The sequence below is a fragment of the Mus caroli genome, unplaced genomic scaffold (genome assembly GCF_978045245.1).
Source record: "Mus caroli unplaced genomic scaffold, Mus_caroli_1 scaffold_12, whole genome shotgun sequence".
Lineage (NCBI taxonomy): Eukaryota > Metazoa > Chordata > Mammalia > Rodentia > Muridae > Mus > Mus caroli.
This window is the reverse complement of record NW_028227267.1, coordinates 96651668-96678609: the sequence shown is the minus strand read 5'-3', so window position 1 is coordinate 96678609 and position 26942 is coordinate 96651668. Positions and strand designations below refer to the sequence as shown.

At 38.9% G+C, this 26942-nt stretch overlaps 1 protein-coding gene across 8 annotated transcripts in view; it reads left to right on the top strand.

The window, feature by feature from the left end:
• The window catches only part of Klf12 (KLF transcription factor 12), a 415415-nt gene that overhangs the window by 245462 nt on the left and 143011 nt on the right, over positions 1-26942 (top strand). For all 8 annotated transcript variants that reach the window (XM_021182110.3, XM_085828811.1, XM_029469158.2 and 5 more), the window contains one exon: positions 4208-4754. In XM_021182110.3, coding sequence (XP_021037769.1) covers positions 4208-4754 — 547 coding nt within the window. The remainder of the gene's footprint in view (positions 1-4207; positions 4755-26942) is intronic.

Sequence of the window (26942 nt, the reverse complement as noted above, 5' to 3'; positions counted from 1 at the left end):
TTTTATAGCAATCCAGAACAGCTTATGGTAGAGACATGATATTAGGGAAATCATTTTAGAACATTGCCTAAAATATTAGCTTGAAATTATTGCTCAAATTTTTTTTTAAAGTAAAATAAAGCATAATTTATGGAAATGGTTGATAGATAGTTGTCACTACACTATTGGTGTTTAAGACATCCCCAACTTTCTGGTCCCATTAAAGGTGTAGCAGGCACCATATACATCTTGGATAACATTCATTAGCCTGTTCTTCAAATCCTTCTCCACTAGAAGACTCCAGAGTACTGCTGGAGAGATTTCCCCGGGTGTCAGTCCATAGTTGTTGCTTTTTAAAATTTACAGATGATTAAAATACATGATCTCAATTAAAGATGCCTTATGTTTCTTGGCAGACCATGATAAGATTCTGCTGTTGGTAATTGTTGGCTGAGGGAAACCTCTCTCAGATTCTCTAGGAAATAACTGGCGGGAGGCTCGGGGTTCCTTTGCACATTCCTTCAACAAAATGCTTAGTTTCATTTTCACTGATTCCAGAAGGAGGTTCTTGCTTAGGAAGGCTCAGCTGTGTCTCTGAAGTTGTTTAAGTGAATATGTCTCTATGATGCTATGTGTAACATTTTATCATGTGGATTATTGTATGTAAAGCCTACTTATATGTGTGATAAGGCTTGCACACATATTTTCTGGAGTATGTGAAGTATATTGTCAGACGTATTGTACTGGGCTTTCGTATGTATTTATACTATTCTTTCCTAAAATATCATTTAGTAGCTGAAATTTTATGGTGGACCCTTCCAAAAGGTATGATATAACCTTTTGGAAAATGAAATGTCATTCTCTCTGACAAAAATCCCTGTGTATTCCCTGTAGCATTAGGAGGGTTGTTTTTGCTTGACAGTGAGAATGTAGAGAGAGTTCCATCTTCCATACCAGGGGAATCAACAGTGAAATTCAGTTTCTATGACAACTTCCCAAGTAAAAATCAGTGTGTATTAGAAAACCACAAAAATCACTTAGTTGGTACTGCGATAAGATGTCCACGGATGTGTCCAGAATTTAGACTTTGCTTGATGAAATTTCGCTGCACAATCCTTTCTTTTCTTGACAGAAGTATCTTGTGTAAAAACAATCTTTGTTCTTTTTCGTTGGCTCTTTGGTTTCCCTTCCCCGTGAGGCCATCCCCTCCCCAACCCCTCATGTGCCCCCCCCCCCAACTTTCTCCTTTGCTTTCCAGCTTCCTCTGCACTCTCTCCATCTTCTCTGTTTCCCTTCAGCTTCTTCTCCCTCTTGGTGGTCACTTGCATTCCCAGCACCTCACTTCAGCTTCCCACTTAGGGGACCAAGCCTCTGAATTAATCCATTTCCAATTTCCTCTTTTGGGAAACAGATAAATGCCCAATGGTGATTCCAGAGTGGAGTTTTATGGGCATTTTCCATGTCTTAAAAGGAGGAAGGAGGGTCTACCACAGCTTTTTAAAGGCCTTGTCCTCTCACATCGCTGATTTTACAGATAGGTCTGTGCAGCCCAAAGCTGAAGTACAGTTTTACCTGCAACATGGTTCTGTGTCCCCAGAGATTAGTGATGGCTTTTGGCATATGATACTCTGTCAACATTGAAAGCAGATGAAGGGTACAATAAAGATTTTATTGTCTTGATACTGATAGAGCATAATTATTTAATGTATGGCTTCATTTCAACTGCTGTATATCAGAGAGGAGCTGCCATGTGTCTCTGTAATGTTTGTGTTTATAAATTTACACATCATTTTCCAAGGCCCCTAGTGAGTGATCTAAACGTTTGGTTTATGCTTCCTAGTTATTTTAGTTTGAGCGTAGGAGAAAGTTGTGTGGTTTTCAGGCATCTGGGAAAAGCTAGGTATGCTCTGAGCTTTGTCTTTATGGAAATATCATCTATCCAGTGAGGCTGAGCGGATGTCGTTAGCTGATGCTGTAACATGACTTTTGGTGGAAGTTGGAGATTAGATAATGCCATGCAAATGGTGGGCTCTCAGTCACAACACAGAGAAGATGGGGCACCTCCTGAAGCTCAGTGATGCCCCATGCCCTGGAAGCCACCTCTTTATCAGCTCCATAGGCCCTAATTCTCCTGACATAGTCTACCAATGCATGCTTTCCTTTCTGTTAGGAACGGTTCCTACAGGGACGCAATGCTCCTCACCTCTCTATCTGTAAACGCCAGTTTCTACATACAGTCAAAATAACCATCGCTTCCAAATTAAGAGTCTAGAATTTGTCTAATATGTAATGGATCCAGGGTATGTGTAGTTAAAGAGATTGGTACTGTTTAATAATACATTTAATGATTTATACTTTGGATTTTGAACCAGTTTCTATCTGTTATGGAAGCAATATCCACCAGGGTTTTCTATGTGTGTGTAATAAGATGATAACAAACAACTCATATTATTCTATGAAAACAAAACCCTAATGATGCTTCTGAGAGTGAGCATCCTGTCCTATAGGAAGAGTGATAACATCTTCAGACGTGCATGGAAGTAGTGAAATTTACGTTGTTTGGGTGTTTGGCTGTTTGTTTCTTAATGGGTTTGGGATGGTTTATAAAATTGTTTCTCAGCTTTAATGCCTAAAGTGCAGTTCCTGGTTAGAATTCCATACAGGAGGCATTGCAGAACTCGGAGCTTTTATAGCACTAATTCATGTGCTTTTGCAGGCAGTCGTTTTAGGTAAACGGGAAAAGGCATTAAACCATCAGCCCATTTCCCTTTCATTTGATCCCCTGCCACAGTTGATTTGTTGTTGTTTTCTTTTTCTCTCTCTTCATTGTGGCAGAATAAAACACCCTCGCACTCCTGCCTATTGTGTCCTCTGAATAGAACTATAATTTATATTCAATAATGAAAGTTTTTAAGAACAATGTTTCCTTTAAAACCCTTAAATGCATTTTCATGTTTTCAGGAAGACTAGCAAATGAAAATCTTTCATGAAATGACCAACTTCACATAATTGTTGTTCCAATACCCTAAGAAAGCAGAAAATAATGATTTGGGGTTTTCATCTGAGAGAATAATACTAATGTGAGCGTTGACCTGGTTAAATTAGGTGTAACAAAATAGTCTGCTGTAGTCTGCTTCTATCAAAGCTCTACTGACATGCTGGAATAGAACATGGGCTGTGTGGTTCCAGATGTGTGCATTTCATAGGTACTTGTTCAACTTCAGAATTAATAGGTGTGTGTCCATGCCCATTAATAATATACTGAGAATATTAGTATATTAAACTATAGACTATTTATTGCTAAACTTTTTTCAATATATCTTACAGGTATACAAATGAACCTAAACAAAACAATCATTTTAAATTAAACAAAGTGATTGTAGACAATTTAAAATTTCTCATATAGATTTTCTAAAACCTGTTTCCTCTGGTTCAGGTATCATAACTGTGTGCAATATCTTCCAAAATAAAATGTGGCGGGTATTGAGGGTTAAAATCTAACATGTTCAAGTGATTTAACTTTGGTAATTTGATGACCAGCCCTGGGAGACTGACGAAGACTGTGTGCTGTCGACGACTTTGAATGAGCGTGTCCCAGTAGTTCTTGTGCTGAACATGAGTGTAGAAAGGTCACAGCGAGTTTCCCAAGATGGCTACTGGATGATATTTTGTTTCTAGATCAGGATCATGTTGCACTAGGGTAAAATCATTCACCGCAGTGTAGAACTCCAGAGCTGGAGAGGGTATTTCAGTCCATCTAATGAAAGCTCTCATTCCTTCATAACAAGACGAGACAGACTGCTAGTGCAAGAACAACTCAGAACAACAAAGGGAATGCTGTTGTTAAATAACTCCTGTTTGCACAGTTCTGAAACAATGTTTTACACACTGAGATTGTCTTTCGAAGATTCTACAGGAATTTAGTGATTATTTTTAAATTCCTGTGACCTCTTGTATGAACCTGTGAATTCATCTTAGGAAGCTGTATGTGTGTCCTTCCAATGAAAAGGAAACATACTCATGTTAAATGACTTCCTTCTTCTCTGATGCATTTTGCTCTTTTAGCTGTCATTATTGTGACTGACAAAGAAAAATTCCTTGAATATTTGAGTGAAAGAACTAATGCTCCCCTGCAATAAGAGAAAAATTAATACACATTCAAATTAGTTATATGTCTGTTGAAATATATCAGCGATAATGACAAATCTGTTCCATTTTCTCCTTGCAGTCTCCAAACGTCCACAACTACCCCGATATGGAAGCTGTCCCCCTCTTGCTAAATAATGTGAAAGGGGAGCCCCCCGAGGACTCACTGCCTGTAGATCACTTTCAGACACAAACTGAGCCAGTGGACTTGTCAATCAACAAAGCCAGGACCTCCCCTACTGCAGCGTCATCCTCCCCTGTCTCCATGACAGCGTCTGCCTCCTCACCTTCTTCAACTTCAACCTCTTCATCCTCTTCTAGTCGTCCAGCCTCATCCCCCACTGTTATAACATCAGTATCTTCAGCATCGTCTTCGTCAACAGTGTTATCTCCAGGACCCCTTGTTGCCTCTGCATCTGGCGTGGGCGGCCAGCAGTTCTTGCACATCATCCATCCGGTCCCACCTTCCAGTCCCATGAACTTACAGTCTAACAAACTCAGTCATGTTCATCGAATCCCTGTGGTGGTACAGTCAGTGCCGGTTGTCTACACAGCTGTACGGTCACCTGGAAATGTGAACAACACTATTGTTGTACCGCTCCTGGAGGATGGGAGGAGCCATGGCAAAGGTAAGAGACATGAAATCTTGATGTTTTTACGACACCAGAGAAAACCATGCATTTTTGTTTTTCAATGACTGGAACTTAGATTGTGTGCAGACATGATGTTCAAAGAAATTCTGTGTAGAACCTTGCAGACCATATGATTGGCCATATTGAATAGGGCACTGTTTGAAGCAGCCACACTTTTATAGACACTTCCCTTAACTAGGCTAAGTCCATATACTTATTTATCGAGCCATTTTGTGTCAGAGTTTTGATATCTTAATTTCTAGAATTATGCTTCCTTTGAATGGTAAAGTGGGATAGACAGCCTGTTTACAACAGAATTACATGTGAAATGAACATATATAAATCCCTCATAGACATCAGTCATTTTTAGTGCTTTCAGGTAAATAAGGATTTTTTTTGTAGTTGTTCAAACAAGAATGTTTAGATGGCAGTAATACAAAATGCCATGATGATGGACTGAATGGGATTTATACATCTATTTTTGAGTGCGTTTTAAAATAATTTAATATTACAATGATTCAGCTAGGCGTGGTAGACTCTTCCTTCAATCACAGCACTTGGGAGGCAGAGTCAGGTGGACCTCTAAGCATCTGAGGCCAGCCAGGTCTATAGAGAGAGCTCCATGTCAGCCAAGGTATATGTAATGAGAGGCTGTCTTTATTTACTACTCTGTACATGGTGAAGATACATCATGACCAAGGCATCTTACAAAGAAAGCCGATTGGTTGGGGGCTTGCTCTCAGCTTCAGAGAATTAGTTTATGAACATGATAGCAGGAAGCATGCGGAAGTAGCCGAGAGCTTTACATCCTGATCCACAGCAGAGACATGGGGGGTCTAACATAGACTTTTTAAACTTCCTCCTCCAACAAGCCACACCTACTGCAGCAAAGCCACGCCTCTCATCCTTCTCATTCTGTGTAGAGTTCCACTCCCTGATGAATAAGCATTCAGGTCGAGGAGCCCTTGGAGAGCATTCTCTTTCAGACCAGCACAACTTGACCCAAGGATAGATGTGTATCTCTAAACTTGCAAATAGAGTTTGCTTTGAATCGTCTTCTAATTCAATGACTATTGTCTTAAGTATCAGGGTGATCTCTAATGGAAATATTTCAACACAGGACACTAATGTTCCCTCTCATTTTTGGAGGCAGGAAGATACTTTGTGAAATGCTGATGTTACAATATCTAGTTATTTCATTCATTGTGGTAGTTATGCAGCTGTATATGGAGTTACCTTCTATGCATAAGTGATTGCCTTTTGCAGAGTGTTAATAGAAGAAATTGTAAATCTCATTAGACTTTGCCTTTTTTTTTTCTTTTCTACATACAAACCAAAATACTAAACCAACCTTCACTGCAAATATAAAAATCTCATATTATTGACTTATTCCCTATGAAACTGAGTGCATATTTGTGTATTTTGTCTTCAGAGGCCAGACACGATGCTAGGATCAGATTTGCCCAATATTGCTTTTTCCTCTGACACTGTATTACTACTGAGGCCCATGATTAAAACATGATCAATGAATGCATAAACTGCTGTCTGCTCATAAAATACAAGGAAACACGGTTGTTTTGCTTCTGGTAAAAGGTAGGATTCAATATTGAGAGATGATATATTATTGAAAACTTGGCAGAATGTTTATAAACATCTATATAGAGCTGTGTGTTTACCCCTGGAAGTTATTATTTTATCAATATTAAATTTCTTCCTAGCACTCAAATAAGTTTCACCTTCCCTCTTTAACAAAGTTAAAAATCTCCTGATTCAGGAGTTTCAGTTTTCAAGGTTGACAAGTAAACAGACATTCATTGCTTTATGTAACAACCCCTGTTGCTATGCTTCACATGGCTTAGGTTCTAGCACCCTGCCTAGGGGTATGGAGAGAGTGAAGAAAAAAACAAAGGCATGGATATACATATATTGAAACGAGGATCAGGCTGGGCTTTCCTACTGCTACCATCCTTGACTTCAGCATATTTATTAGGTACAATCCAGGGCGATGGTGAGCTAGGCTCTGTGGGCTCTGTGAGGGGGCAAGCTCAGCTTATAGACATCTGGAAGGAGGAAGCCACAGTTGCTGATCTGTACACACTGATCAATCTTTTACAAACACTCAGTCTCCTTGAAGAAAGCTTTGCCATTCATCTTGAGTCAAACCCATATAGATAATAGCTTAGCCAATTTCCCATGAGTCATTTGGCCTTTGTGTCTGTGACATGGACATGCCTGTGTCAAAATACACATTTACTAATTCAGGGGCTTCTTCTGCTCCCTACACTGTGTGTTATCTACTACCATGGAACAGGCAACTGCTCTGAACAGCAATGGATTTAAAAAGTTGAGAAAAATGGAATTAAGATACTTTTTAATGGATGTTTCTTATGCTGCATCTTTTGATATTGCTCATACCTCTGAATAAAGTGAACAAGTCTCTTTGAAGAATAATAATGTAACTTGGAGCTAAGTCAGACATTGGTTTTACTTATTATCCAGATGTATAGTTATATATTCTTAAGAATTAGCACTTAACATGTAGCAAAGCACACCACTATATATTGCCTATGTGTCTATATATGTGTCCTATAGCTGTGTCTCTATGTCCATGGTGAACTCCAGTGTCTCTCCAGTATCAAAGTCCTATATGTAGGCTCATGTCTGCAGTGTCACTTATGGAAAACATTACTTTCTTTGTGAAAATTATCAGTAAATATTTTAGTATGGATTATATATATGTATATATATACATATATATATGGTTAAAATTTAATTTTCTGCATAATGTATATTATAGCGTCCCTGTAAGACTCACACTATCATTTGTTCTCTCTGTGAGTTATTTGTTAGTTTCATGTAGTATGTTTTATTTCATGAATAAAAATTACTTAATCATAAGCCTAGTAAGCTGTTCTTGGAACATACAAATATGTGAAGTAAAATCCTGTTTCACTTATTTATGACTTTAGGAAGTCATTCTCTTAATTCTCATGTTCATCAGTGAAGCTAATGGGGCAAGTAACATGATCTGTCCTAGGATGGAAGAACACAGTACACAGTACAGATGCTAGTGTTGACCTAGTGTCAGTAAACATCTGCCTTTTTTATCATCCTTACTTTTCTCCTAAATATTATAAGCAGTACTCAAGACTTCCTTTTCTCCTCTCATACAACAAAGTTGATGGTGACACTGGTACAGCGGACAGAACTTGTTGAATTAAATTCAACCCAAGAAGTTGCTGTGGTACTTCTCAAAGCTGCTAATGCAGTGATGATAAGGGATGAGAAATTAGTATGAGAAATTGCCTGGAAACATCCCATTTTTACATTTTTATTACTTCATATTAAGTTTTTATAATCACCATATTCTACAAATATTGCTGTAGCATTTTATAACCTTTTATTGTTTAACTGATTAACTGGAGCACAGTAAAAGTGTCTAGTGGAAAGGTTTGCCTACCTCAAGATGAGCAAAGGAAAGGGCATTTGGGTAATTCTTCAAATCTTTATTTGACTCATATGCAGCAGGGTACTGAGCCAGCACTAAAATGGCTGGATAGCAGAGGGGCTCCTCTTTACTTTCTCACTTAGGACTTGCATACTTGGTGTTGATGAGAGAGGGAAGGGAGTTGGCATTCCAAACTGATAAAAGGAGAAAGACATCGCTCATTTAAATTAGGTGAATTTGCTAGCCAATGACTTTTGACATCAGTAGAACATACATGCTCCATGACAGAGAAACAGGTGACACTACACATGACATGACACAAAAGTGCAGATAATGCACATGTCCATATCTAGACTCTCGTTTCATGTGGATCAAGATATTTGTTCAACCAAGTGTCTGCTGAGCATCTATCACCATCTATCTAAGCATTACTGCCACTGGGTATACAGTGTTAAACAAAGCTGATATTGTTTCTCTCTCACTCTGCTTCCTGGTCTATCCATCCTGAAGCTCTTGGGCCTCATACACCTGAAGGCAGCTAGGAATACAACCCCACCCAATATTGGAAACATGCTTAGGACTTTAAGAATCTGTCTGCAATTTCTTTGTAACTAAATTTCATATTCTTGAGCATGAATATTATAGCAGACATCATCCCATTGCAGTGTCAGAAATCTGGATATGCCTGCAAGTCTGATGAATAGTATGAGATTAAAGAAACAAACATTTGTTCATTTTCGTTAGAATTGGACTACAATTTAGAAAATGTCATCGGGAGTGGGTGGTTTGAGGAGCAGGGTGGGGGAGGGTATAGGGGCTTTGGGGATAGCATTTGAAATGTAAAGGAAGAAAATATCTAATAAAAAAGGAAAGGAAAAAAAGGGGAATGTCATCGAGAGACTCATCCTCTAAGAAGAGGAGTAGAAGTAAAGAGCATTGTATTTGACAAAACACATTGTTGCATGGGATGGTTATATGTGGAAAGAAGAAATGTCTGTACTGTAATTGTCCATAAAAGGATGGAGTTCAGAGATTAAGGAAAGGATAAGATGAAATTATCACCAGGAATGCTTCAATAACAACAAAAGGACATGAGAAAGCTAGAGACTCAACTCCTCCAAGTAAAAAGGATACTGGCCTCAGGGAGTGGAAGGTGTTGCCTAGCCCAGAGTCAGCAGGCATCACAGTGGGACATGGAATGCATTGTGTAATAGTACAAAAGCTAGGAAATGTCCTGAGAGCTACGGTAAATGAACAGGATTTAGAATGGACCTATGTGAGCAAATATGTGAGAGGACCGTCCAAGGTGAGGCTGAGGGGTACACAACCTGCCCATGTAGAAGAATGGTTTGTTGCTGTAGAAACCATAACCCTCAAGGACTTGTCTTGCCTCTATAAAGTAACTCCAGGAATTTCAGTCCAGCCTATGAGAAGATTGGAAGGCCCAGGTGAGAGCCACCCATGTGGTGGGGAACAGAGAGGACTGTGGCTTGTAGTGGACAACCAGTGGACAGTGGTACTGATGAGCACAGAAGCGACTTCGGGGCCAGAGGGAAGGTAGTTAGGACCTTAAATCCCTCCATGGCTCTTGTTCTAAATGGGATAAGAATCCACTAGAAAGACATGTGCCGAAGTAAGTCATGTTGTTCATTGCCACGCAAGAATCATACAGCTACTGCATACAATAGAGAATACGATGCAGCAGTTAAAATGGGGAACTAGACAATGGCCATATGGATTGGAAGCTACTATGAGGAAAGATGGGCAGTGGGGGCAGCCTCTACTCCTGTGGCTCAGCTATTGAGCAAGTGATGCCGTCTTTCCTATGATGGGAGGAGTGTGGCTTTGGAGGAAATTCCTTTGGGGTATTCTATATTCAGCATTACATGCCTGCTCTATGTTTAACTAGAAAGCTTAACATGGTACTTGGAAAGTGAGCCTTTGGCTATAAAAGGAGGGAAAGTTTGCAAAAATGAATTGGGGATTCATTGGGTAGAGGAGGTATTTGTTGCTTAATAATAACTGGCATAGATCATCTTGGATGAGAGCCAGAACAGAAGTTAGGCAGGAAAGACCAATAAAGAGGTAGTATCCAAACATTTGTTTTAAGCACATTGTATGTATGTGTATTATGAGTGCCTATGTTTGGTGCTCATGCTTGAGTGTGGGGTCCCAAAGTTGATGTGAAATATCGTCCTTGATCATTCTTCATTCTATTTATTAAGGCTGGGTCTCTTCACTGAACAGATTCTCAACTATTGTCTAAACAGCCAAGTCACACCTGGGGCCCCCTGTCTTTGCCTCTCAACCATGCCTATTGGCTTTTATGTGGATGGGCTCTGAGGATCCAAACTCTGCTCTTCACACTTGTACAAGTGCTGGTCCGCAGAGCCATCGAACAGTACCTATCCAACCTTTTGGCATTGTGATATGACATTGTGACATTGTGATCTACAAATGTGTTGGGTCACATACATAACTACTTTGGGGTGCAAGCTGGACATACTTCAGAGGTTAGAAAGAGACACCTGAGGAGTCAGAAGGGGACGAGAGATCCAGCACTGTTGATCTGCTGGAGAGCTTTGTACAAGAACATAAGGACAGGAAGGACAGTATATCAAAAGAGGATCTTTAAAGGGGTGGCTTTCCAGTTTCTAGTAAGTGTTGCTCAGGGGCTCAGTGAGAGGCAAGCTGAGGGATGTGGGTGAGAGTGTTCCCGATAATGATGAGAACTATGTCCATGGGGTGGGATGACAAAGATGAAATGGGTTCTTGTTCACACATGGAGTGAGGAAAGTGAGATTCAATCTAGGGAGTATTTTCCTGAAGAGCTGTGGAGATGCACAACGATACTTAGGGAGGCATTTCCATTCTCCACAAAGAGTCTTGCCAAGTAAACAGAGACTAGAATATCTGTGTACTCTCAAGCAGAATCCAGGAGAGAGTTGAAAACAAATAGATAACTGTGGTTAATTATAGAGAAGGGAGAATTCTAAGAACCCAATCTTCAGCTGCATGTGAGGGCTTCTATTATTTTGTGGAGTAACCTGTATTTTATAGTAATTAATTTGTATTCGAGCATCGATTTGTTGTATTGGCAGAATTGTTAGGACCAGAGATGAATAAAGAAAAATGAGGGAAAATGTAAAAGCAGACAATGATGATCTGTGATTGACAAGGAAAGTATAACAATAAACGTTAAGGAAAATACAGGTTCCACTGATAATTGTTACTATAAAGACCCAAAACAGTGACCTGGGGTTGTCAATGCGAAGCAAACAAACATCGAATAAACTATGGGCTCCATTGAGAATTATGAGAATGATACCAGAAACAATATAAATACAAATCAAATATTTTCATCTCCACCTTTTGAAGTGCACATAGTATGTCAACGTAGACAATAAGCCCTGAATTACTTATTCTAGTTTTCTAAAGCTATGTTCAACATTTTAATATTAATAGATACTACATTTTAGAATTCAAGATAATTAAAGGGCAATGCCATGACCAGTTTCAGAAAATCCACCTAAGAGTTTAAAGGACACAGACTTTTCTCCAACATCCGATATCTCAATAGATCCTTTCTAGGACAGGGGTATAATTGACTAGTGGTTTTGGAACTAACCTGAAGGGCCTGAAGTGATCCGGTGGAGCTGAGCTGGGCTGTGTATCACGGTTACACACTTTTCTTTCCTAAGTAGTTTTCCTTTCTCCCTTATTATCTCACATAGGTTGTCTTTTCCCCTTCATTCCCTCCCAGAAGTTAGTTGTCTATATGATAATGATGAAGTAGCTTATCTAGAGGGTAGGGTTCCAGCTCCATCTTTCTGCCGCCCATAAAAACCAACATCAGAATTTATATGAGAATTATACAAAACATTTTTTTTATTTCATTAAGGCTTTGTTGTTAAGCTAGTGTGGCATTTGAAAATATAACTTAGTGTGGATCATAAGGACATTGTTTAAGATTTTCAAAAAGGTGATCATTGGATCCTTGAGAACAAAATATATTTTCCTAAAATACCTAACTAAAGCAAGTCAATTCTGCTATTGAGTAACTAAGTCAGTTTGGATGCGCAGTTTCTATGGTTATTCTATTTAGATGTGGACACACTGAGGAAAACTCCCACGCCCCAGAATACTACTGATGTCCGTAGAACCCATTCAGGACTTCTCAGAGGCTCATGGTCACAGGCGAATCTGTGATCTCCCTGCCCCCCCCCGCCCCCCGCCCCGTTTTCTTTATGCAGGCTTTTGCTTTTCTCTGCAACCTTCGGGAAGATTCCACAAGTGTAATTTTAGCCTTCTGCCATTTGTATTTGTGAAAGGAAATATGGTCATCCAAGAGATGGCTGTAAAGCTTGTTGGAAGAGCTGACACTTGCTGCTGACACAGGCACCCTGTGTTCTCCCCACTTCACTTGGTGGTTTAGTTATATATATATAAAATTTTTTTTTCTGTTGTCAGCCAACCACCTGTTGACACTGGTTCCTTGTTTCAGGTCATAGTTCTTGTCATACGCTTGCTTCTTCTGTCCACCTTACACATGACTGTGGTCTTTTAGTTCACTGTTCAGTGGAACCCTGGTGTCATCTGTTCATAGGACCAGAATAGTCCCAGGCAGCTGACCTGTGCTTATGTGTACAGTTGTCTTGGCTTCTGAGAGTGACGGCTACAGCCTCTACATTTGGTAAATGTCTTCTGCTTTCCCTATTTATCTATAGTCACTAATGGGTGACAGACTTATATGTTAATTGTGAACATTATGAATGAGATGTATATGAATAGACCTAGTAATTCTGTTCTTTGGCTAATGTTTTAATGTTCTTAAATGAAAAGTGTGACTGGAGTCTTGCTGTCCTTTGGCTTATTATTCTTAGAGACATTACAAGGCTGGATTGTTACACTATCACCAGAATCAAACAAAGGAAGGACTTATTAAACTGTAAGAGAAAGTCAGGGAGTCCGTGTCTATGAAAAATTTAACGAGGCGTTTGGAATGCTTTATTTCCTCTGGATAAATTGCTGGTTCATTGTTCTTTTGAACCTGAATCTCAACCCTAAATAGAAACTTAACTAATTTTGAACTTTGGGGTGTGCAAAGAAGGTTGACTAGATATCATTTTAAAATTAGCATTTTTGTGTTCTTATTTATCTGAAGTCTTTCCAATCTGTCAGGTGCACTGCTTCATCTTGCACAGGCTGGCTTAGCTGTCAGAGCCAATGATAAGCAGCTTTAAAGGGCACATATGCTGTCTATATGACTTTTAGAGATTAGCAGAAGAGAGAAACCTCCCGGTAAGTAGTGCACATGTTCTATAATGCCAGCACCGGTCTTTGATTGGCTTCCCAGTTTTCTGAGTTATTTCAACAATCCAAGCACAGAAACGAAGACAAGATAGGAAGTAACCAGCAGTTCCACGGGCAGTCTGCTTGAAATGGTGAATGTTGCTAAGGAACTGAGGAGGGCTACAAATGTATTTTTTAGGTAAAGGCTGTCAAAATAGACTTTGGATTCATTCTGTTATAACATGTTATTAAGCGCTGATACTAGCCTCTCATGCGGTATCCCTTTGCCCAGGACTACATTCTCTCATGGAAAAGGGTTCTAATTCATGTTTAAATAGATTTCTGCCTAGAATGTCTCGTTATAGTAATAGAGGACTCGGGTGGACTCTTTATTTTGCGCCCACCTGATGCGTTTTCTCTGGCAGTTAGAATATAAACTAGTAGGCAATCAATTTTTAATTTCCCCCACTTGAGAGGATACTTCTAAATATAATCTTATTTAACGTAGCACTAGTAGTGCTATGCACTAGAAGAAACCCATTTCCACATCAGATGTAGTTATATAGTGAACGATTTTGATATTTGGGATCTCCACTCATTGCAAGAAATATATACTTGTTGGGCAAATAGACATGTGTCTAGCAAATAATTTACTCAGTGACATATAAGGCCTTGAATGAACAAATTTGAGAAGGGAGACTATACTATTCAAGAGATGATCATGCTCCAAGAATCACCAGACGTGATGCTGTAAATTGGCTTCGGAATAATTGACAACTCTCTGGCTGTGCCCTCTGCTCCTCCTCCTTTCTCGTTCCCTTAATAATTCTTTCCCTTTTCCAAGCTATGTTTCTATTGTCTAAGCTCTTTCATTATGTTTTCTGTTCTTAATGGGAAATTGATTAAGTGATATTTTAATTGTATTCCTTAGGAAAAAAATGTAATTGATACCAGTCTATCTATTAGTGAAGGAAACGGTAGTAATTTACTAAGCAATGATTACACACTTGATGCTTTCTCCAGGAACCTTTATGTAGGGTGAATGTTATTTTGATCAATGGCCAATTATGGTTTTGATAATCAGATGGCTTCATCTTCTTTTAATCTCCTAGATATTAGCTCATATATAAAATAAATGTTTTATATGCCACTCACGTGGCAGCAACATCCTTCACTACCAGCAAGGAAAGTTCATTTAAAAAGAAACAAAATTGTAACATGTCACTTTATGATATGTCAATACAGTATTTTTCACATTGTGAACTTTTCCTGCTGGGGGCAGTTGAAATAAACTGAAAATTAGATATTTTACAGAAGTAAAATAGAATGGAATAGGTTTAAAGCAAATCTGAGAACAACAGTCAAACAAATATTAATCCATGAAATGTGTTGATTTAACTTATTTACATGCACAAGCAATGTGGTATTGGGAAATCAGCTTCAATGTGTGCTTGTGTGTTAGTGTGCGTTCATGTGTGTGTGTGTGTGTGTGTGTGTGTGCACGCGCATGCGTGCTGAGTGAGGCTGAAATGGTCACAGTGGTAGGCCTTTTACTATGGTACCAGGGTTTGAAAGCAACTCCTTGGGAAGTTTTCTCTAATTTCTCTCTCTTAATTGTCTTTATCTCCGTCTGTTTTTTTGTTTGTTTGGTTTTTTGTTTTTTTGGGTTTTTTTTTTTTTTTTTTTTTTTTGCTATTCTGTCCATTTGGGATTGAGTTTGGGAGTGGGACTATAGAAGGAATTATTAAAAGATTCTGTCAGATGGTTTCTACCCCACCCTTGGTTATTCAGTCCCTGGAAGAAAGACACACTCACAGCCTTTATATTTACAGTATGCCTTAAGCAGCACAATAACTTGGCAGCTGCCTACCCTCCATGCTGATAGAATGTATAGCATATCAATAATCCCAAATTATTACTTATTTTATGTTCCATCTGGGTTGCTCTTCACTCTGGGTGAGCAGCCCTCAGGGCCACATTTTCATGGCTCAGCTGACCCATTATGTCTTCTCCTTTATCCACTCCTGCATATTCCTCTTTTATTCCATGGTAGCTTCTTCTTCTTCTTTCCCTCCTCATGGTCCTCTTGATCCCAAACCTGCAAAACTTCCTTTAAAGAAAATGAAGACATCGCAGACCATGCTAGACATTTCTGGTCAGAGACACACTGCCCTTCCTTTCAAAATTACTATCCCTTAATATTTTGTTTTCTTTAAAGAAAACACAATGTTTATATCTGAAAAGTATGATGGGGATTGGTTCTTCTTCTGATACTCCCAAAGAGACAAAGATAGAATTCCAGAATCCACCCTAAAAAACAATCAGCTTTTTATTTAATTTTTCTTTTAATATTTTAAAGGATGGTGTTTTTCTAAACAAAATGTTTTTTGAATATGTTTCATTAAGAATCTGATTATGTGGACATTCTACCTGTGAATGTTCTGGATCTGTAGCCAAAGAATGGGTCTACCCAGGGTATTTTGGGCTTTTCTACTGAACAAAGTCATACAACACTGTACATTATAAATTATATACAATAATTTATGAATGTTCTTTGTCAATAGAATCAGAAGGACAGAATATCTAATTCTTAAGAAACCCAAGCAAATTAAATGTGTGTGTGTTACAATAAAATAAAAAAAAATTTAAAGAAAAAGAATTTAGAAGGGACATAGGAAGAATTAACTACTATTTTAAATGTACTAATTTCTGCAGTTAAAATTTCTCTTTCAGATATCTTAAAACAACGGCTCTATTAAAATGCAGAAATTATTAAACTATCTTCTAGAAGATCAAGTATACCAGCAACTTAAATTTTCTTCACAGTTCCGTTCAGTCTTTTGTGCAAGCAGTACATGGCATGGGGGTCACGTTTTGATTTTCCTGCAGAGGTGATGACACTGATCAAACACAGTCCGAATTCTTCAAGGATCATCCCCATGCCTGAAGCCTTTGATTTCCCTTCTTGTCTGCCTGCTCTGCCTGGGCAAGAAGGCAATTACATGTGGCTTCGGCTACTTCTTTAGTTACAAAATGAGGGGAGAAGAACGGTGAGCACATGGCCAGGAGAAACAGCAAGTATCTGGGGTACAGCACTGGAGAGGTAGTCAGGCCGGCAGTTAGAAGAGTAGATGAGGGGTGACCCCTAGTAATTGTCAAAACTTAAAAAGTGGGGGGGGGGGATTTTTAATAATTTCTACTACATGGGACAGGGTCTCATGTAGCATAGGCTGGCCTCAGAGTGAGTGTGTATGTATGTGTGTATACATAATATATACATACATACACACTAATATATATAATACATATTATATAATATATATAATATATTATATATAAGTGTGCATGTATGTATATTATACATATATACACACATTATATAAATATGTGTACAATGTATACATGTGTATGTGTTTTATATATATATACATATATATGTGTGTGTATAATATTCTTCATGAATTATATATATATATATATATATATATATATATATATATACATATACACATAGATACACATACATATACATGCACACTTCATGAAGCAGAGACAGGCCCTGAATTCCTGAATCTCCTGCTTCCACATTCTGAGAACTGAGACTGTAGGCCTGGCCCATCATGCCTGGATCCCACACTACTCCTCCCCAAGGCTTGAGTTTTCTTTCTGTTGCATATCTCACCAAATCTTCTGTCCCAGAAGTCTTAAGGAGTTGAGATTTACCTGGAGGACTGGAGTCTCTGTGCTGCCACCTAGTGGTAGAATAGTACAAATCGTACACAGAGAGATTCAAGGCTACTGCTTATCAGATCCTTTTCCTAGGATGGTCCATGGTTTTGCCAGCTCAGAGTCAAAACAAGATGCAGTGAATCTCTTCTAAGAAATCTTCTTAGCTTGATGGTGTTCGCCTATAATTCTATAAATGGAACTTAGGGAAGTGGAGGCAGGAGTCAAAGGTCATCTTCAGTTACAAAGATAGAATCCAATGCTGAGCCTCATGAAACCCTATCTGAACCACGCCTCACTAAATTAAAAAAAAAATAGACAAGCTGGGTGGTGGTGGCGCACGCCTTTAATCCCAGCACTTGGGAGGCAGAGGCAGGCGGATTTCTGAGTTCGAGGCCAGCCTGATGTACAGAGTGAGTTCCAGGACAGCCAGGGCTACACAGAGAAACCCTGTCTCTAGAAGAGAGAGAGAGAGAGAGAGAGAGAGAGAGAGAGAGGAAAAAAATTTTAAAAATAGATGGCTATTAAGAAAACTCAAACTTAATGCTAAATATATATTTTATATACATTATATATTAGATATGTCTTATACGTATACATTATGTTTAAGAGTTCTAGTATGTGAAAGACATTATTTTATTTGGTTCAAAAAGAAAAGATGTGCCTTCTGCATGTTTCCCCTATTTTTCTGTTCTATACATTGTTATCTTTACTCTGCTTAGTAAAATTAAAATGTCCTTTGTTTCATCACTTCACATTTTAAAGGGATGGCTTAATTTTTTTTTCACTAAATCAAAGCATATGTGTGCCAACTTGTATGCTATTAGCAAGTTTCACACCCCCAAGCAAAGAAATCGTCATCATAGAGAAAATAAAATAAAAATAAATAGTCGTGTCTTTGGGGATATAGGTTGTAAGTTTGATAAGCTCAGGAAAACAAAACAAAAAAAAACAAACAAAAAACAAAAAGAGGACTTTCCATTATTGATTACATTCAGTGACTCCTTTTCTGTGGAGGTACCAATCAACTTGGAAAGCATCCTCAACCGTCTTTCTCTTTCTGTAACTCCTTCTCTGGGTTTCTCCCGACCTTATCCAGTGTCTGGTACACAGCTTCTGAGTATTATCAGAATCCATGCCTGCCCTCCTTCCCCAGGGCTAGTACTGCTTATTCCAGTGAACCATCTGGAGTCTCTGGGTTCCTGAGTATATAGTGTTTCTGCACTGTCCTCGAGTTTCTTTAATCTCACAGTGCTTACTCTTCAGAAATAGTATTTGAATTACATTTTAGATAATTGATAACAGTGTGGATGTTAATGGTTTCTGGCGTTGAACTCCTGTGAGCGAGAAGCATTCTTGAGGTTTTCAAAGGGTCATAATGAAAACACTGTGCTGTATGGTCATTATAGTCAGTCCTTTCTTATGCTTTTGTAATATATTGTAAAATATTTTACCTGTGAACAGATGATAAAGAGGTCTTTGATTGGACCTGGATAATTAATTAGAATCAGCAATGTGTCTTATATAATATATTAAATAGTTATGCTAGTTGTATTTCCCAGTATAAGAAATTATGTGTGCCTTCCCCCGCCCCTTGACCCTGCACTGCGGCTAACCTCATCAACACTGTGCAACCATAAAATCTGGAAACTGTGGAGTATGGATAATCCCACTATAAACTGTAATAAAAATTACCCTTCCAGACTCAATATTCTCTCCATTAAGTTCATAGACACTGTCTCTTTGTACATAAAGTTTTATGAAATAAATCGACCGCTACGCCTGTCGTTACCAGATAGCAAGCTGTTTTGATTTAAAGACTGATGAAGGTACAATCCGTTTTTCCATGTTTGCAGTGCATGCTGAAAACATAAATTTCCTTTAACAAACCTTAAGTCGAAGGGAAAATGCTCCTCTTACTTGCACCCCGAATTTAAGTATCTCTTTGTGAGAAAGAATCAATGATGTATTTACCGTGGCTGGCTCATTTGTTGCAGCCATAAAAGGGAGATTTGGTTTCCCGTTTCAGCTCCCTGGCCTTAAAGGTGTATTAAGCAAAAGAAAGCTCAAATCTTAGACCGCTTTGTGGGAATTGTCTTGAACCTTTCTGTGTTTAGAAGACATTGTCAGTTCCTTGATTGCATTTTTTTTTTTTTGTCTTCTCTGTGCTAATCTAAAGGCTCCTCTAATCATCTCTGCTGTGGTCTTTGTCAGAAGTAAATGCTTTAAATCAATTCTCTATAAACACAGGGACCTTTCAGACATAGGAAACCTTCTAGGGCCCTCACTCATAAATCCTCAAAGGACATTACTCTGGAGGAAGTCATAATGTTCTAATGAAGGGAGAAGAGGGGACAGTTGAGGTGAAAGTTGAAGAAACATAAAATTCCGCTATCAGAGTAGGTAGAAATATGTCAGACCAGGAAAAGAATGTCCAGCAGATGCAGAACGGAGGATGTGTGCCCAGCATAGTGTGATGCTGTGGTGGTGTCAGATCTGATGCTGCATATGGTATGTGCACATCATATGTGCTGTCTATACCCTCGGCAAAGACCTGAGCTCACCACTGCTCCAAAGGCTTTTAACTCTGCTCTTAGATTTATTTTGTATACCCTATGTGACTATAAGTTTTGGCTGTGCCTACACTGAACATAATAAATAAAACTGGCGAAGGAGAGGAAGTGAAAAGTGTATTTTACCACCCTTATTTTTATGACCTGTGCTCTCTGAAACATTTCCTCAATAGATTTTTTTTTTTTTTGGTTTTCCCAATAGGCACAGAAATGATAGCACTTCACTTTTTGTAGGTTTCCTTACAATAAGCATATATATATATATTCAGATTTTTGAATTACCAGCCTGCTCAGGTTCGATTCTTTTTACTTTGTTTGAAGCCAGTGCAGAGATTAGAGAAGTGACTTTTATCTTTAGGGAAACTAGGGCAAATGACGGAGAGCAGAAGGGATGTCAACATTATCATCAACGTAACTACTTGATTCACCAAACCAGGGAATTTCTGGATGGGATGAAATAGGGTCACACTGGCTATTGTCCTTGAGATGTTACTTGATAAGAGCATCTTTTTTTTTTTTTTTTAGAAGCAAGATTACAGTTTTAATGTAGCAATGAAAATAATTTTATGGCGGAGTGGGGGTCACCACAACATGAGGAATTAAAGGGTCACAGCATCAGGAAAGTTGAGAACTGCTGGTCTAGATGTGGATGTAAGGTGAAACCATGACCTAGATCAAGAATTTGTTTGGCTTCATAGTTTGCTCATAGATTTTTTTTTCACTGTTTTTTTTTTATTACATATTTTCCTCAATTACATTTCCAATGCTATCCCAAAAGTCCCCCATAGCGCCCCCCACTTCCCTACCCACCCATTCCCATTCTTTTGGCCCTGGCATTCCCCTATATTGGGGCATATAAAGTTTGCATGACCAATGGGCCTCTCTTTCCAGTGATGGCCGACTAGGCCATCTTTCGATACATATGCAGCTAGAGACAAGAGCTCCGGGGTTCTGGTTAGTTCATCATGTTGTTCCAACAATAGGGTTGCAGATCCCTTTAGCTCCTTGGGTACTTTCTCTAGCTTCTCCATTGGGGGCCCTGTGATCCATCCAATAGCTGACTGTGAGCATCCACTCCTGTGTTTGCTAGGCCCCAGCATCATCTCACAAGAGACAGCTATATTTGGGTCCTTTCAGCAAAATCTTGCTAGTGTATGCAATGGTGTCAGCGTTTAGAAGCTGATTATGGGATGGATCCCTGGATACGGCAGTCTCTAAATGGTTCATCCTTTCATCACAGCTACGAACTTTGTCTCTGTAACTCCTTCCCTGGGTGTTTTGTTCCCAATTCTAAGAAGGGGCACAGTGATAAGAGCATCTTAACTGCCTATGGAGTAATGGCCATTAGTAACAAGGGAATGGTGAATTGTTGTCAGTCTCTTTTAAGAAGTTGGCAAAGAATGTAACAAATCTTATAAATTTATCTGTTAAAATTATTTAAACAATAACTTTTGTTGAGTATATGTTTCTTTGTAAGTTACATATTTATCTTTAAAACCTAAAATAACTACCATATAGACATTGCTGTCCATTTTTCAGAGGTAAGAAAATAGAGACACCTGTGGTTCCCCCCTTAAAGATTCAGCTTATAAGGGGTAATGTCTTGCATGAAATCATATTGTTTTGTTTGGTTTTGTTTTTATTAGATATTTTCTTCATTTACATTTCAAATGCTATCCCAAAAGTCCCCTATACCCTCACCCCGCCCTGCTCCCCAACCCACCCACTCCAGCTTCCTGACCCTGGCGTTCCCCTGTATTGGGGCATATAATCTTCGCAAGACCAAGGCTCTCTCCTCCCATTGATGGCCTACTAGACCATCCTCTGCTACATATGCAACTAGAGATACAAGCTCTGGGGAGTGCTGGATAGTTCATATTGTTGTACCATTTTTCTCATTGCTTGACTGATTAAGTTTCAAATATTTAATGAATTTGTCAATGTTAATATCCCAACTCTGTTTCCTGAAATGAGGTGCTGTTTAACTGAGTATGAAATATTGCAGTTTAAAAAAAAATCGCCGGGCGTGGTGGCGCACGCCTTTAATCCCAGCACTCGGGAGGCAGAGGCAGGCGGATTTCTGAGTTCGAGGCCAGCCTGGTCTACAAAGTGAGTTCCAGGACAGCCAGAGCTATACAGAGAAACCCTGTCTCGAAAAACCAAAAAAAAAAAAAAAAAAAAATCACTTTCGATTTTGGTAAGGGTTTAAGATTTATAATGTATGAAGTATGTAACTGTAGCAGCAACTGTGTGTACACACATATGAACCATATGATGCAATCCCACATAGCTAAGAGCCGACATAATTGTGTGGTATGCTGTTCTTCAGTTTCTCCAGCATAGCGCACATGAGAATAATAGCCCCAAGCTGTAGGTTAACATTTCTAGGTGTAGGGAAATTTTGTCAAAGTGTGGTTCACTGAGTTTCAGAGACCGACATCTGTGTCAGTTTTAGACATATCTGGTCCCTGCCTGAAGCTCTTTTCAGGAGGAAAATAGATACAAAGTCCTACATATAACACAGACATGCCTCTTCCTGATAGTGGTTATTTTCCAAAAAGACCACAGGGTAAAAAAACAAAAACAAAAAAATAATAATAAAAAACCCACAAGACACAGTTAACATTTAACGTTACTGTTACAATAATATTTATTTTTCTTGGATTAATGAGTTCAATAAAGTCTTGAGCGCCGGCCAATAGCTAATCATCATTAGAGCTTTAGACTTTCAAAATCACCCGAGCTTATGTAGCAGATGTTTAGAAATGCTTTCTTCAGATTGGAAAATACATCTGCAAACACGTGTGCTGGGAGAGGAAGACCTGCTAGCTTCATAAGAGGAACAGACATCTCGCAGCCCTGATTTCATTGTCGTTTCTAGATGTTTGTCATTCTCTCTTTTTTTAATTAGTTAAATTTATCAAAGCGTGAACAAGGACTTTGCCTGCTGTCCATAGCATGGGCATCACACTGTGTAGTAGCAGGTTTTGCTGTATTCCTCAAGTCCTACTTTTCATGGAACATAATCTACTTATCATCTAGCAAATGAGTGCTAGTTGCTGCCGCGCTCTCCGGTGGCATTATTGTGCCCATTGGTATAATCCGCCGTCATCAAGGTAGTATAACCTCCAATTGTGTGTTTTATTATCTCATTATCCACCTCAAAACTAGTACAACCATTAACAGGCCTCTCTTTTTTCTTCCTTGGCCAACTGTGATCATTTTTAATGCTAATCACCATCATAAGCCTTTGGTATTTAAAAGCAAACAACCCTTTCAATAATAACTTAAAACGAGTTTTAGCTGTACGATGTGGCTGGAGCGGATATAAATGGAAGGCTGTCACTTTTTCCGTTTGTAAATCGAAGCGAGCCACAGGATTTACTACTTTTCCACGATGTGGTCTGCATTATAAGCACCGGGAATGGAGTGATGCTCAGCAGAAGCAAGAGAACACTATTATATAGAGAGAGTCACGGTATTAGATAAGACCTTATTCCAAAACAGTTACAAGGAAAATATGCCCCATTATCACTGTTCAGTTGGTATCTGAACTGTTGGTCGCAAGTGTCCAACCAGTCAGTTTACTTAGAGAGGCTTTTCATGTTTGGAAATTCCATAGTGCAATGTCCACCCAGTACCAGGACATGCCAGAATATACGTATAGTGGGACTTTGTATTGTCCTTTCCTTAAGCTTTTATATATTAATGTAAATACACTCATATGCATAAAACCATATATTTGACATGTATCTATGACCATACGAAAAGTATTATAAAGAAACTGTCACAATTCATAAACTAGAAAATTAGTCGACTTATTATAAACTTCTTACATTTTCGGCCTTGTATTGTACCCTTCAATGAGAAAAGAAGAGTTTGGTGGTGGCTCACACCTGTAACCCCAGGGCTGATTGCAGAGGCAAAGGGATCAGGAGTTCATGGCCACCCACCCTAAACTAGATCAGTAGTTCAAGGTCCCTCTGTGCCAAAACCTAAATGATCTTTATGTGTCTTACTGAAAGAAATATGATGACTATGGTACCGGCTTGTGTTTTTGGTTCCTGTTGTATTCATTTCTCAAAAATAAATAAAATTTGAACTACCAGGATAAGAAACTGAGACTGGGAAGCCTTTAGCTTCCTTTTCTTCCTCTGAGATCAGCTCTTGCTGGATAATCAATCCTAGCTGTCCTGGTTGGCACTCTCTCTGTAGCCCAGGCTGGTCTCAAACTTGTCCCAGTCCCCATGCTTAGCCTTCGGAGTGCTGAGTTTTCAGGCATACACCACAATCCATGGCTTAATTTCAGTTCCTTTTTTTCCCCTTAACTTTTGCCCCACATTTTCACATTCCTCTCCATACACTTCAATTAGTACTTTCACTACTTCTGCAGATCCCTTTTTAAAATACATATATAGTTTACAATAGTATCCACAGCAAGCCCACAATGAAATGATAAAGTACACAAAGACCGTGACACAAGTCTGTAAGAAGCCAAGCATACACACAGATGTGGTATCCCAAAGACAGAAGCCTCAAAGTCAGGAGGTGGATGGGAGCAATTGTGACGTCAGGAGAAATCTGCATCTGAGAAAAGCATTAGTTACAGTATCCACATCTACCAGAGCAATGTTAAGGGTACAAACCACTGAGCTTTGAAAGAGCATAGCACATCCTTAGTGGGAAAATTCAGTGTACAAAAGGATGAATAGGTCGATATGATCGAAGGAAACACATGTAGACATAGAAATGAAGTATGAAGATATTCACAGATGCCGTTTTCATTAGCCTTTGCTTGTCTATCACATAGACTTGTCTCACTGTGGTTTTTTGCTTGCTAGTTTGTTTCCTTTGGTGTGATTTATTCATTTCAGTGTGAGTTTGCTGTGGTACTGTTTGTACACTATGTATGTGGGTAGGACAGGGATATATTATAATGAAACTACCGATTGAAAGAAGCTATCCATTTACAGCAAGCTTCAGGAGAACACAGAAAGTTGCAGAAGGTAGAGGTTAGAGAGATAGCTTTGATGTCTGTCTGTGAAGGGATGGATACAGTGATATGTGGAGGCAGAAGCATCGGAGAACCATTTGTGGAAACTGGCTGAGCATGTCTGAAGGCCTGGTCAGCAGTCCCTTCAATAAAACTAACGGATTTTAAGGGTACAAGAAAAGGTGGATCTAGAATATTTCTGAAGTTGTTGTTTGGGAAATGGCAACATGTTCGAAATGTTGAGTAGAAAAATACTTAGATTGAAAGATCGCATTGAGAACTTGAGCCAGGAACTAGCACCCCAGAGAAAGGGAGACAAAGTGAGAAAGAAAAGAGACAGGACTGGAAGACTTCTAAGAGCTATCAATATCCACTCTCAGACAAGAACATATCACATTGCAGAACTCAACAGAGATATCTCGAAATCTGTGAAAGTTAAGGGAGATGCTGAGTCTCTGAATGTCACCAGGCTACCATAAATCCAAAGGTTGACAATGGAGCAGAGAAGGTTCAAGAAGGAGGCATGAAGAACACCTCGTGAGATGCTCGGCAAAAGAGTTTAAGAACATCAGAGACTTTCAGTAAAAACACATGCCAGGAAGACAAAGTGGTGGGTTTTTATTTTCTCTTAAAGTTCAATAAATATTAAATTAATTTTTTTTCAGAAAAAATGTAGCCTATACTTATAACTCATACAAATTTGATGAAGCTGGTAATAAAGAATATGCTTTCGTTCCTTCCTCCTGTGGTCTCAGACTTGAGATGATTTTTCCCACAGCTTCCCAAGATGTCAAGCAGACTAAATCTTCTGATTGGAATGGCTTTAGACATTAGACTAGTGTTGTATGCTGGCGACATTAATCTAATATGTGTCTACAGCCTGTGCCCACATCACTGGGAATATAAGTTGGCTCAGCCACACTGGAGAACAATTCGGCAATGTACATGAATTAAACCAAACCAAAATTGTCAGATATATATTATGAAGCAGCTAGTGGCAACATTGCTAGCAGTGAGTATTTTGAAAATTTAGTTTTCATTATGAGAATAAATGATAGTGGTTCATTCAAAGAATTACCCATTTTTTAAAATTTTTATTGGATATTTTATTTATTTACATTTCAAATGTTATCCCCTTTCCTAGTTTCCTCCCTGCCCAGAAACCCTCTATCCCATCCTCCCCCCGTGCCTCTATGAGGGTGTTCCTCCACCTACCCACCCACTCCCACCTCCCTGCCCTGGATTCCCCTATACTGGGGCATCTGTTGAACCTTCCTAGGACCAAGGACCTCTCCTCCCATTGGTTGCAATAGAGTGCAACCTGTTAGACTGCAATAGAGTAAACCAACAAAATGAAAAACTCAAATAGATATCACATGCCATGTTGAGGTAAATAAAGCAAATTAGAATATGATATTGTCATATTATACTTTGTTAAAAGAAATGGCATACGTACCCTTCATTTTGTTCACATGAAAGATATGCAACAGAGTGAGGCACTAGCACCCATGTCAAATGTTCTCAGTGTATTATTTTCTTTGTACCGAGGTTAAATAAATGGATGTGAGAATAATGGAAAAGAAATGCTGTTTATGATTTGGATTCACTACTTAACTGAATAAAGAGGCATCAAAATAATACAGAATCAATACTGCCGGAGGCCTTGGATGTGATGGGCTTACCACACAGGGCACAGTGGAAGCATATCTACACTCCTGACAGCAGGCAGAGCCACTTGGATTATAATGAGACATCTAAGCTCTCAGATCCTTCCTGTTTGGCCTGAGGAACAGCCAGTGTTTAGTGCTGAGGTGACTAGACAGCACTTTTTTAAAAAAAAACATAGCTGGGTGATGTTAAAAATATAGAACCGTATGTACCCCAAAGGTCAGCCACGTGTGAAAATTCTGTTTTCTTCATTACTGCAGAAAAGAAACAAACAGACCACCAGGATCCAAGTCCTGTGCTTGTTTCCATCCACATACAGCAACACTCAGTGTACCAGGCAGTTGCCTGGAAGAGCCCAAGACCACATTTTCTGTTGTTACCCCATGCCTTCTTCAAAAAGAAAATTTCTGTCAAATCCAAGATGAGCTTTACCCAGAAGGTAATGCAAATATATAATGTATATAAGAGAACAGGAAAACATGGTG